General features: G+C 37.2%; 1 protein-coding gene across 1 annotated transcript; it reads left to right on the top strand.

Annotated features, from left to right (window-relative positions):
* The first annotated feature begins 3,174 nt into the window (after nucleotides 1-3,174).
* On the top strand, nucleotides 3,175-11,345 carry LOC104223832 (uncharacterized). The gene is made up of 4 exons (XM_009775332.2): nucleotides 3,175-3,488; nucleotides 7,227-7,786; nucleotides 9,367-10,278; nucleotides 10,589-11,345. Exons 1-4 carry the CDS (start codon nucleotides 3,315-3,317, stop codon nucleotides 10,833-10,835), a joined length of 1,893 nt encoding a protein of 630 aa, XP_009773634.1. The 5' UTR covers nucleotides 3,175-3,314; the 3' UTR covers nucleotides 10,836-11,345.
* Nucleotides 11,346-12,906: the final 1,561 nt, after the last annotated feature.

Below are 12,906 nucleotides of genomic sequence, written 5' to 3'. Positions count from 1 at the left end.
GTGCACTCTCAGGTACGCGGTCGTGCAGTCGGGCGCGTATGTTGGACAATGTTAAGTAAATTGTAAATAACCTTTCATACAAAAGTCCAAATGGTAAATGATTTAAACCATTGGAATCTAGACTCAAAGAATTCTAGTTTGATACTTTATACAAAGCATAACTTATTATACACAAAGGAGATATGCTCGTTTTAAATTAGGTCAAGAGCGACTTTGGGCATCTTTTTTCCTTCAACAATTCTAACTGGTTCCAAGCTACTTCTCCCTACTTCTAACACCCTTCAAATAATGTACAATACATGTCCGCATACCCAAATGGATTTATCCATAATCGTAGTTTGTGTTAGCTTACAAATAATACGCTTAGCGATCAATACCTTCTAACGAGGCCTTAAACATTTGAAAATTTTCCGGTGTGTTACAATTAAAGAGTCAGCTCGAGCTTGATTCAGATCAACTCATCTTAACTAAATATTATAGCAAGATCATTTAAGCTCGACCCGACTTAATATTTAGTAAGCTCGATTTGGCTTGACTCAAGTTTCGCTTTTCGCACGGCCTTCCATAGAATAAGATCCAATCTCATGGCCCATTTCCCATTATCTATCGTTTCTCCTAACCTCAAAATGAATTGTTTGATTTAAGGTATTTGATGAAATATTATGGTGTTGAATTTGGTATTGCCTTATTATTTGGAATCATGTACAACTAATATACGTATTGCTTTCTACAATAACCATATATATAACAAGAAATAATTTTTGTGGGAGAAGCTGCAGACAATGGGGGTTTGGAGGAGCAATGGGAACGCGAATATTACGTGGAAATCGATAGCAAATTGCATTCGGAAAGCGGCTAGAGAGGTATTAGGAGTCTCAAATGGTTAACCTAGTAGACACAGAGCAGACTGGTGGTAGAATGGACAAGTTCAAAGAAAAGTGAAAGCTAAGAAAATGGCGTATTTTGAAGCTAGTGGAGAGCAAATGTGAGGAGGAGAGGGGTATGAATAGGGAAGGGTATAAGAAGGCTAAGAAGATGCGAAGTTAGATATTATGGAGGCTAAAACTGCAACGTTTGGACGTTTGTATGAAGAATTTAAGGCCAAGAGATGAAGGCTCGTGACCTAGATCAAGTGAAGTGCATCAAATACGAAGATGACAAGGTTTTTGTGGATGACACACATATTAGACGAAGATGGTAGACGTACTTTCATGCACTCTTGAACGAAGAGAGGAACAGGAAAATTGTGCTAGGGGACTTGGAGCATTTCTAGAGTAGTCATGATTTTGGGTATTGCAGTCGTATCGAAGTTGAAGAGGTTTGGGGGGCTATGCGCAAAATGAGCAAAGGTATAGCGATCATGCTAGACGAGATCCCTGTGAAATTTTGAAAGGATGCAGACAGAGCAGTTTTGTAGTGGCTTACTGGGTTGTTTAATGTCATTTTAAGATGGAGAAGATGCTTGAAAAATGAAGGCGGGGTATAGTTGTTCCGGTATACAAGATAAATGTGATATCCAAAATTACAAAAACTATAGTAGTATCAAGTTGCTAAATCACATTATAAAATTTTGAGAGAGGATGATGAGGAGAAATATATCTATTTGGTGAACCAATTCAGATTCATGCCGAGGCGTTCGACTACTGAAGTCGTTCACCTTATTGGGAGACTAGTGGATAAATATAGGGACATAAAGAGGAACTTGTACATGTTCATTGATATATAGAAAGCTTATGATAATGTCCTAAGGGAGGTTATTTGGAGAATTATGAAGGCTAGAAAGGTGCTTGTAGCATAAACTAAAGTGATCAAGACATGTATGATGGCGATATAACCCAGGTTAGAACGGTGGAAGGAGACTCGAAACAATTTTCAGTCATGGTAGGATTGCATCAAGGGTCCACGATTAACCCATTTTTCTTTCCCTTGGCAATGAATGTTTTGACATGGCACGTTCAAGGGGATGTGCCATGATGCATCTCATATTGCGGATGATATAGTACTAATTGACCAGACACGAAACTGGAGGTTTGGAGATAGACCCTGGAGGTAAAGGTTTCAAGTTGATCATGACTGAAACACAGTACTTGGAATGCAAAATTCAGCGAGGTGACTCCTGAAAACGACGTGATATGAAGCTAGATTCACAAGTCATCTCCAAGAAAGAGAGTTTCAAGTACCTCATATCTATTATCCAAGGTAATAGAGAGATTGACAAGGATGTCATACATCGAATTGGAGCCGATGGATGAAATTGAGGTTAGCTTGCAGAGTTTTGTATGATAAGAAGGTGCCACCAGAACTTAAAGGAAAGCTTTATAGAGTGGCGATTAGACCGACTATGTTGTATGGACCAGAGTTGACCTGTCAAGAACATCCATGTATGTAAGATAAAAGTAGTAGAAATAAGGATGTTAAGATGGATGTGTGGTCATACCATGAGAGACAAGATTAGGAATGACGACATTCGGAACAAGGTAGGAGTGACCTCCATGGAAGACAAGATGCATGAAGCTAGGCTGAGATGGTATGTTCATGTGAAGAGGAGGGGTGTAGATGCACCGGTGCGAAGGTGTGAGAGATTGACTATGGTGGGACTGATGAGCGATAAAGCTAGGCCTAAGAAGTATTAGAGAGAGGTGATTAGGCATGCCATTACGCTATTCCAGATTAGTGAGGACATGACCCTTGATAGACAGATGCGCGTTGAAAATAGGGTAGAATGTTAGCAGTTAGGCATGCACATCTCCTTTTCATGCCGGTAGCATTAATATTAATCTCGTATCTTCCTATCCGCAGATTTCTTTTGTTGTATGCTATTTCTATCACTTTGATTATACTATCACCTTATCCCTTTATCTGGCTATTATTACTACTTGTTGTGTCGGCCTCTTTTAAATTTTTTTTGAGCTAGAGCTCTATCGGAAATAACTACTCTACCTTCATAAAGGTCGGGGTAAGGTGTGCGAACATTCTACCTATCCGGATCTTACTTTGTGGGATTATTTATTGTTATTGTTATTGTTATTGTATTACTAATTCCTCTATTATAAATGTGGTAACTTGTTTTCCAACCAAGCAACCAACTAGAAAAAAAGAAAGGAAAAAAGGCCTAGCCGAGTTGCATCAATTCTTTTACACCTGGCAGTTGGCACTAGCATATAAACCTTGGATTAGCTTTAAGGCTCCGAATTGTTGCGCAACTAAAACACAGAACCAGAAAGAAGTAAACGAAGGAAGAAATAAAGATTGGGCGGCTGTAAAGAGCCAATTGAATTTGGGGAAACGTCTTAGCTCTTACAATCCGTGAAAGAATGTCGGTTCGTTTGATGAAAAAAATCTTGAAAGAAAAGGAACAACCAGCTGAGCCTCAACAACTCATCAACAACAACGAAGAATCTGAATCTGAATCGCCTCCTCATTCTTCCGCTACCTTTCGGAATCCATTCGATCTCCTTGACGACGAAGACGATGCTGTTGACGACCAGGTTTTGTGTTTATTACTATTGTAAAAAAAAGCTTGTTATTTAATATTAGTTGTTATATGAATTATATTGTTGATTTATTTCATAGAATTTGTTCCAGTTAGTATCACAGAAAATAAAGCTGAAAGTGCCAAGAATAAGTGTGCCAATAAAGAAAAACCCTAATAAATGCGATCAAGCCAGTAAGTAAATTATAAACAATATTAAGAGCTGAATTTGAATCTTAATTATAGACTCTAAAGTAAGAGCTGTCATCGAATTGGATTGGTGGCTGCTTAAGATTCCAATTCAATTCAAGTAGCACCTAAGGGTGTAGCGATCAATGAGGTGGGCGAAAACCTGGAGACCAGGGTTTCTTCTCAGCACAGACAAAAACCGCTAAGCGATTTCTTCCCATCAGCCTAAACCTTGATAGGCAAAGTTATCTGATACATGTGTTGGCGAGAGGTATCAGATACCTTGTGCAACAGTCAAGGTGCGTGCGAACCCCAATGTAATCTGTAAAAAAATTAAATGAATATGTTAGGATCGGGTATGCCTTGAAAGGTCTGTTTGACAGTTCTATTTGCTATAGACACATTATTTCATAGAATTGCTTTAAGTGACTATTGTTTTTTTTTCCTACCCTCGTTTTTGTGGCCACATGAATCACAAAACACAAAGTTGAAAGTGCTAAGAATAAGCGTGCGAGTGAATAGAATCCAACCCTAGATTTATGGTTAAGTACAGTTGTAACTTGTAAGTAAATTATAGACCAGTTCAAATTTTGTTTTCAAGATATCAATGAGACTAGGGTGGAAACAAATGGATGTGATCAATATTGGGCGTGAATAGATTCCTATAAATCTGTGTCTTGAAATGGTAGTGAAGGGCCATCGATGAAAGGAATCGAGATGCTTAAGATTGCGGCTCAAGTAAGGAAGATGAATATGCAAGAATACAGTATAACCTATCAAAGTTGCTTGATAATTCTAATTGGTACTTACACATTACTTGTTTTAGATATATAGGTTTCCTACTCAAGAACTTATCTAAAAAGGTTTCCTATTCAAGCAAGAAAGATGAATATATAAGAACAGGGTATAACCTGAAGATGCTGCTGACGAGGTTTGTATACTAGTTTCAGAAATATTAGGCATTTTGATTTGATCTGCTTTCCATTTTGATAGTTAATATAGTTGCTTCCAACTATTGCCTTCATCCTACTGCCACTTCTGGTTCCACATATATCATAGAAAACATAGCTGGAAGTGCCAAAATTTAGCGTGATAGCTGATGCTAATTTAAAATGTAAGGTAAACCCCACCTTAATTTAGGGTCCATTAAGCCAGTAGGATTAATATGGAAAGAATAGGGCATAATCTTAAGTGACGGGGAATCATTGCAGCCCAGTTGGTTGGCTATTAAGCAGTTTTTCCAAATAGTCTGAATGATGTAGAAAGCTTTAAAAGAGCTTCTTATTCCACTTGTATATTTGGCGAGAGAATACCATGATGTGTTGACGGTCAAGCTTGATGGAGAAGTGTGGATGACTAGTGTTGAGTAGTATGCAACAACAACAACAACAACAACCCAGTGTAATCCCACAAGTGGGGTCTGGGGAGGGTAATATGTACGCAGACCTTACCTCTACCCCGAGGGGCAGAGAGGCTGTTTCCAGGAGACCCTCGGCTCGAAAAGGCAACAAGAGACACTATATTAGTATGCACTACTCATAAATAAATTTTCCCACCAACTTGATGTTTACTGATGAAATATTTATTGATCCCTGGCGCCACCTCCTAAAACAGGTGTTTGGAAAGAAATCTCCTTTGAATTATAAGCCTCTCATGTTCAAAATTGGCTTCCATGCTCCTTCGTCCTTCTCTAATGTCCCCTTATCATCAAACCGAGTTACTTCTCTGCCCAAAACAACAATAACAAACCCAGTGAAACCCCACAAGTGGGGTCTGGGGAGGGTAAAATGTACGCAGACCTTACCCCTACCTTATGACGGTAGAGATGTTGTTTCCGGAAGACCCTCGGCTCAAGAGAAGCGAAAATGAAGCAATAAACAGACAATAGCAACAACAAGGTAATTAGAAATGACACTAAAACATTGGTTACCAAGGCTCAAAAAAGTGACACTAAAAAATTTCCATGGTTTCTACTTTTCACACATAAAGCATCGGTTATCAAGGCTCAAAATAAGATAATTTTCTTGCCCAAAGTACCGCTTCTTATGCCACAATCCTTCCAGAGAGTAGAAGTTCTTTCGCCTTCGGATAAGATTCATTAGAAATGCTCATCCTATTACTCAACGTAAGCAAGGAGTGGATTTTATTACGAAGCTACCATTCTCCATTTTTGCCAAATAAGGGCCTTTAATTCTTGTCCCAAAGCTTCAAATCCATGTAACATGGGGAAAAGATGGCTAATATCAATGAGTAAAGGTTTAATTGAAGACTGCGATGTGGTATATGAACAATCAATAACAAGAGATCCATCAATCGGACTTGAAAGCAGAGAAAGAAAGTCATGTGAGTTCAAATCAACATACCAATGGAATGTCTCTCTATTTTAACTTGTAAGAATATTCTATGATTTTTAAGAGAAGGTAGAGTTCTCCTTAAAAATATAAAATGTAGATCGAATGATTCACCTATTTGATTATATCCCATTGTATTGAAGAAGTCACAGATTTGGTAGGATTTCAGATTGAAGAAGCGACAAATTGGAAATGTGGTGCAGATAAACTCATATTGATATGTCCCCAAGACTTTGGTCTAGTGGTAAGACCGTATCACATGATGTGTAGGTTAAGCGCATATCACGGGTAGGAACCCCGCTGCAAACCAAAACTGTATTTAAGCGAAGAAGGATAGAGGGGTGGCTGCATTATCCTCCGAGTTTTAAACTATGACCCCGTGATGCTCGGGGAGCTAGCTTTCGGGAACTCAAATCCCGGACTAACCAAATCAATACTCGCCATTTCACAAGAAATAGTCCGTTTGAGTGTATGTCCATTGTCTGCGACATTTTGTTCTTTGTTGCTCGTTCTGTGATATGTGTAACTGCCCCTACTTTTGGTTTGGCTTGGAGTGCATAAATCGAGTAGGAAGAGATGTATCGTCGTAAGTTGGTCTTATATTATGTTGGAGTAAACAACAAAAAGATGTTTGAAGGAGTTGTAAATCCAACACTGAAAATCAAGAGTTTGCTCTAATTTTACTTATAAATTTTGGGTGCAGAAAACATTCCTTTTTATATAGATAGTTGGATTGACTGTATGAAAGCTTAATGCTAAGTTATTTTAACTTTTTGGCATCAACTTGGTGCATATTCAATGAAATGGTTATCTGATTTATTAAAAAAAAAATATTTGATTTTTCCTACTTGTCAGTTAAATCTCCTCAATCGACATGCTTTGAGAAACTCACATTGCTCCTTGACGATTAAGTTGGTATAGAAATAAGATGCCTCTTCATGTGCAGTTGATTATGCATTCTACCCTAATGATAATTTTAACCGTCTCTCTATTTCTTTTCTTTTTGTTTCTTTGATAAGTAACTGTGTCTCTATTTTTTAATCTTCTGATTTGTTGGGAAAAAACTTCTGACTGTGAGAATATATGCAACTAGCTTTTCTCTCCTTTTTTTTTTTTGGGGGGGGGGGGGGGTTCATAGAGTGTGACCGTTGCTTCATTGTTGATTTTATACTTACTTGACAAAAGCCATGCCAAATGATGGATTATTGCTGCAGGAAAACAAGGCAGATAACGATGATGGATCCCCAATCCATAATAGCGATGAGAAGCAGTCCTTCACCACGAAAGCCACTCCTGAAGCATTTGTGTTGTCAGATAGCAAATTAAAGAAAAAGAAAAAGAAGAAAAACAAGGAGAAGTCACAACCAAGAGTGGAGGATAATGAGAACTCTTGGAACGAGTCATTAGAACAACTATCAATTAAAGATGATTCTTCTCATCTTGAGCATGTTGCTCACGATCCTGGAAAATCTAATACGACAAATTTAAATGGCAGAGGAAAAGTGGTCAAGTGGTGTACATCTTCCGTCTTACAAGTAGACCCGAAATTTCTTAATGCAGAAAACGAACTAAAAAGGATATTTGGTTCTAGAGTGGTAAATTCGTTTGAAAAAAGTCATCAAACTGGAAGTTCTAGACAACCAAGAGGCGGAAGACGTGGGAGCCAGAACCACCGGAAGACTATTATTGTTTCTCCTTTAGAACATTGGCCAAGGTGGGATGGATCACTATCGATGGAGCTTGTGGAAACCAGAGATGGGATCTGTTATTTTAGGTAATGTCATTGCTTTTCTTGATAGTATTGACATGTCAAGATTAATATGCTTTTGCTAGTGCCACAGGGGTATGAATGCAATATTCAGTGTAATGTGCTAGATAAAACACAGCAAAACATTTAGACCACGTTCTACAGATAAGGAGCAAAGTATAAGTTTTCACCATGAACAATATGTTCTTTCTTGTAATTTGTCATTGGATGATTCTGAAACATATGAATTAGTCTTGATTTAGCAAATTCTATAAAATATGTTTACCTTTTGGTCAGATTAAAATAATAATTAGTATAAGAAATTGCACAAAATGACTATTGAAATTGACTTTTGTTGCATGTGTTCCGTATAACTTCCTTTTGGTTAATATTTAGTATTTTATCTTAAAAAAATTGGATGAAACTCTTTTTAGGCAAGAAGATGAAACTCTCTTTTTTTTCCTTCTCAAAAAAGAAAAAGAAAAAAAGGAAGTTGTATATTATTGCACCAAAACAACAACAACTACGCTTCAATTCCAAGCACGGTGGGGTCGGCTACATTGCACCACAAAAGTTCTATGAAATATTGAAATAGCTAGTTTATATGGATTTCCTAAACAATAATTGTGGGTAAGAAATCGACATGGCATGATCTAAATTTACTTTAATTATTGAATTTGAATTCTCAAACTCATGAATATGAGTGTGTGTGTGTGTGTATATATTTTGTATGTATGTATGTTGACACAAATATCATAATTTAATTTTTTCCTAGTCTTTGTACTATAACTTTCATAAGTACATTAACAAAAACTTTTGCAAGTATAATCTCTTCGCATTTACGTGCTGTCTTTCTGAGTTTCTCCAAGTCTGATTCGTGCTTCTTAGTATATGCTAGCAGGACGGTTTTGACTACCATGGTAACTTAGTAGTTGACCTCCATTCAGCATGAAATGTTAAATTATTGCTTTTAGGTTTTTTATGTGCTAGTAGTCAGTGACATATTGAAATACAAAAAAGAAAAAATGGTTCTAGTTTATGGATGTAGGAAAGATATTGCCTGATTGTAAAGATCCATCTGTTGGTGTTTTACCACTTAACCTGAATGAGTATTAATTTGAGCTAGATGCAAATCTTCTATTTATCTGATTGTCCTTGTATAAGATTTTGACGTTTTAAAAAATAATATCCTGCCAACAGATTGCTGAACGGCTTAAACTCATGCAGGACTATGGGCTACATAGAATGTTTATCAATTTTTGCTTTTATTTTCTTTTAAATAAAGAAGGTGAACGGGTAGAAAAAATCCCAACAACCAAAAGGAGAGCCCTGTATATGAGAGGACAGCTGCAATAAAAGGGCTTCAGCATCTTGGTTCCTTTGCTTTATGTTTAATTACATTTTAAGTTATCCTTTTTTTGGGGGGTAATTGTCAACTCACTTTGATCGTTGAAGCTAAGATTTAGCTGAAGATGAGTTGAAACTTTAACCTTATATTTTTATTTCTTTTGATGATAATGCTTATTGTCTTTGAGGATGGATGTACATCTAACAGCAGTTTGTTTTATCACTTTAAAGTGCAAACTAATTGGGTTCATGTCGCGTAGGTATGTACATACATCATCCTACAGCCAAGCCCAGGAAGCATTTGAAAGTGCTAAGGCAGTTCATGATTTTAATGGTATCGTGAATATTCTATTGCATCATCCATATCATGTTGAGTCACTCATTACATTAGCTGAATATTATAAATTCAGTGGTGAACATCAAATGTCGGCTGATTGTACTGCAAGATGTCTGTATGCATTGGAATGTGCATGGCATCCACTGTTCACTCCTTTGATGGGCAATTGTCATCTTAAGTATAGTTGTGAAACCAACAAGCCATTGTTTACCGTGCTTTTCTCCCACATGAAAAACATGGATAGACGTGGCTGCCATCGGTCTGCTCTTGAGCTTTGCAAATTATTGCTTCTACTAGATTCAGACGATCCAATGGGAGTCTTGTTCTGCATTGACTACTATTCTTTAAGAGCGGAGGAGTATACATGGCTTGAACAGTTCTCTGAGCAATATAAGAGTGATAATTCTTTGTGGTTATTTCCAAATTACTCCTATTCTCTTGCCGTGTGCCGTTACTATGTTGAAAATGAGGAACATGCTAAAGATATAACGACAGAAAATTTAAAAGCTTCTGCAACAGATATCATGAAGCAGGCATTGATGTTACATCCTTCAGTCTTGAAAAAGCTAGTGTCGAAGGTACCCTTGAAGGATAAAGCCTGGACTAGCATAATCAAGCACAAGTTCTTTAGCTCTGATCAAACAGGAACACCTTCCTTGGATCACTTGATCAATATATATGTTGAAAGGAGCTACCTTATATGGAGGCTTCCTGATCTCCAGAAGTTTGTTAGGGATTCTGCACTTTCAGTAATTGAGACACTGCAGAATGACGGAAATGATGCCGGAGACTGGATGTGTGTGCGAAAAGAAGCTTTTTCATCTGAGAAAAATGAGTGAGTGCTGCCTTTCGCCTTGTTCCTCTCATCAACAGAAAAGAAAATGGTGTTGCTTATTTTTAGGCATATTGTACTATTATTTATTGTTTATTTTCTTCTTCTTGAGCTGAGGGTCTTCCGGAAACAGCCTCTCTACCCCTCCGGGGTAGGGGTAAGGTCTGCATACACTCTACCCTCCTCAGACCCCACTAGTGGATTTTACTGGGTTGTTGTATTGTACTATTATCTTCAGTTACTACTCATTTCTTATGTAAACCATTCACTTTATGCATGTGGATTTTAAAACTTAGCTGTCTACTTTTACCAGGTATTCTCACTTGCTGGTATCAGATTTCTCTGATTCAGTTCCGACTTTGCCTCCTGATAACCTGCAAAACTTCATGGTTGACCCGAGGAGAGAGGTGCCAAATGATGCACAACCTGCAAACAACCGTGTCCAAGATTTGTCTGATCGAAATGCAATTGCTGTCTTGCTCGAGTCTATGTTACCGTGGATTAATTATGGTTCTGGCCATGACCAGCTTGATCATGATGAGCAGGCTAATGATGGATAGGTTTCTTTTAGTGAGGTATTACTTTCTTCCAAATTGGTACCTGCATTGCTTTGTAAGGTTAGATATCTTTCAGTTCTAACTTCTGTAATGATATACAGTTACTTTTTCCTTGTTACACCAAAGAGTAATTTAGGTGCAAGTTCTGTATATAGTTGAATTCCCTCCTTTCCCCTAGTTGTCCGATGCTTCGAGTATTTTAAAGGAAGAACTTGAGTATTGCTTGAGCTCTATAATGACATGAAAGGTTTTGGTGTTAAAAGGGAAATCTCCAGCTTTGGTTCTTACAAGAGCTGTGTGCACATATGCTAGATATGGAATGAGGAGTCCACTTAAAGAAGCAAAAAAGCATTTGAAAATGGAAATGGAGGTTAAAATGAGATATCGACAGGTTTGGAGATTTCTATTGGAGGATGGTATAGGGTCACAAAGTTATGCTAATGTTCTTAAATTATGTGTTAATTGCACCAGCTACTTACAAATACATACATATATATCTTTTGTCTTGTTTCAGTTTCGCTCTTGATATTTTATATGGAACTTAACGTTGGGAAACTTATATTCCCTCCGTTCCAATTTATGTGAACCTGTTGGGCACAGAGTTTAAGAAAAAATGAAGATTTTTAGAATTTGTGGTCCTAAACAAGTCAAAAAGGGGCCCAGAGTATTTGTGTGGTTATAAAAGCTTCTCATTAAGGGTAGAATTGTAAGTTTAAGCTAAATTGTTACTAAATTTAGAAAGGGGTCATTCTTTTTGGAACGGACCAAAAAGAAAATAGGGTCACATAAACTGGAACAGAGGGAGTAATTATTTTTAGATAATATAATGTCCTAGTTCCGACGTGAAGTTAGGTGAAAATTATGGGCATGCTGATTTTTCCTTCCGCTTTCATGCAGAAGGTTTCCCTTACCGGCTTGAAGGAAGAATAGTTTTTCGATAGAGCATTGGTTATGGCTCTATTTGTGAAGGAATGTGTTTATGCGCTTTCTTTACTACTATGTTATTTCTCCCGTTCGAGTGATTCGTATTTGATGCTCTTATTAGATTGGGTGTTTTTTTCCATAACTGAGCTAATGATTTAGATGCATGGCCATATTAACTCTAATATCCTAATTGAAAGGTTCAAATAAGAAGCAAGTTTTAGGTATAACTGAATTCCTATCTTTTCTCATTTCGTTCTAATCTTCCTGTTAAAAGTAACATTACAAGTAGCACTTTTAACAGAATGAATCTCTATATCTCGTGTTTGGTTTCTTATAATTTTAGCAATTTCTGATTTCAAAATATTTTATAAAGAAAGAAAAAAGAAGCTCTTATCGTTCATCAACATATGTAAAAGCTTGTCCGTCTATTATTGTTTATTGATAATTCAGTTAAAATAGAACAAGCCAATTGGCACATTGTAGTCCATATATTATCATTGCACAAAACTGCACTAATTTTAGATGCTTAAGCAATACAATACGATCTTTCAAATGATCATTCAATTTAAACTGAAGTTATCTTTTCCGATTTAGTTGTCTTTTTTTTTTTGTTTTGTTTGTATGATTAGATTAAGTATTGAATTACACGAGTTATTTCATCTCTTAGAATTTCTCAACTTCGATATTTTAAAAATTTATCCAGAACAGGTACTGTTAATTAATTCAATTTTTCTTTTTTAAAGAGTAGAATAATTTTATTCCGTTGAGACCTAAGGGTAGGTTTTACAAGGTAGTGGTTAGACTGACTATGTTGTACGGGGTAGAGTGTTGGCCAGTCAAGAACTTTCATGTCCAGCAGATGAAAATAGCTGAAATGAGGATGTTGAGATGGATGTGTGGGCATACTAGGTTGGATAGAATTAGGAATCTAGTTATTCGGGACAAGGTGAGAGTGACCCCCTATGGAGGAAAAGATGCATGAGGCGAGGCTAAGATTGTTCGGGCATGTTAAAGAGGAGAAACACAGATGCCCCAGTCAGGAGGTGTGAGAGGTTGGCCTTGGGGCGTATGAGGAGGAGTAGAGGTAGGCCAAAGAAGTCTTGGGGAGAGGTGATCATGCGGGACATGACTAAGCTTGAGCTAACGAAAG

This window comes from Nicotiana sylvestris, chromosome 12 (genome assembly GCF_000393655.2).
Source record: "Nicotiana sylvestris chromosome 12, ASM39365v2, whole genome shotgun sequence".
NCBI lineage: Eukaryota > Viridiplantae > Streptophyta > Magnoliopsida > Solanales > Solanaceae > Nicotiana > Nicotiana sylvestris.
Note: the sequence above shows the minus strand (reverse complement) of the source record. Positions and strands in the feature narration are given on the sequence as shown.

Bases quoted from the DNA above. Each gene is read 5' to 3' on its own strand.
- LOC104223832 (XM_009775332.2), top strand. From the start codon at position 3,315: ATGTCGGTTCGTTTGATGAAAAAAATCTTGAAAGAAAAGGAACAACCA. The intron at 7,787-9,366 runs GTAATGTCATTG...CATGTCGCGTAG, and splicing joins GATGGGATCTGTTATTTTAG to GTATGTACATACATCATCCT. The intron at 10,279-10,588 runs GTGAGTGCTGCC...TACTTTTACCAG, and splicing joins TTTTCATCTGAGAAAAATGA to GTATTCTCACTTGCTGGTAT.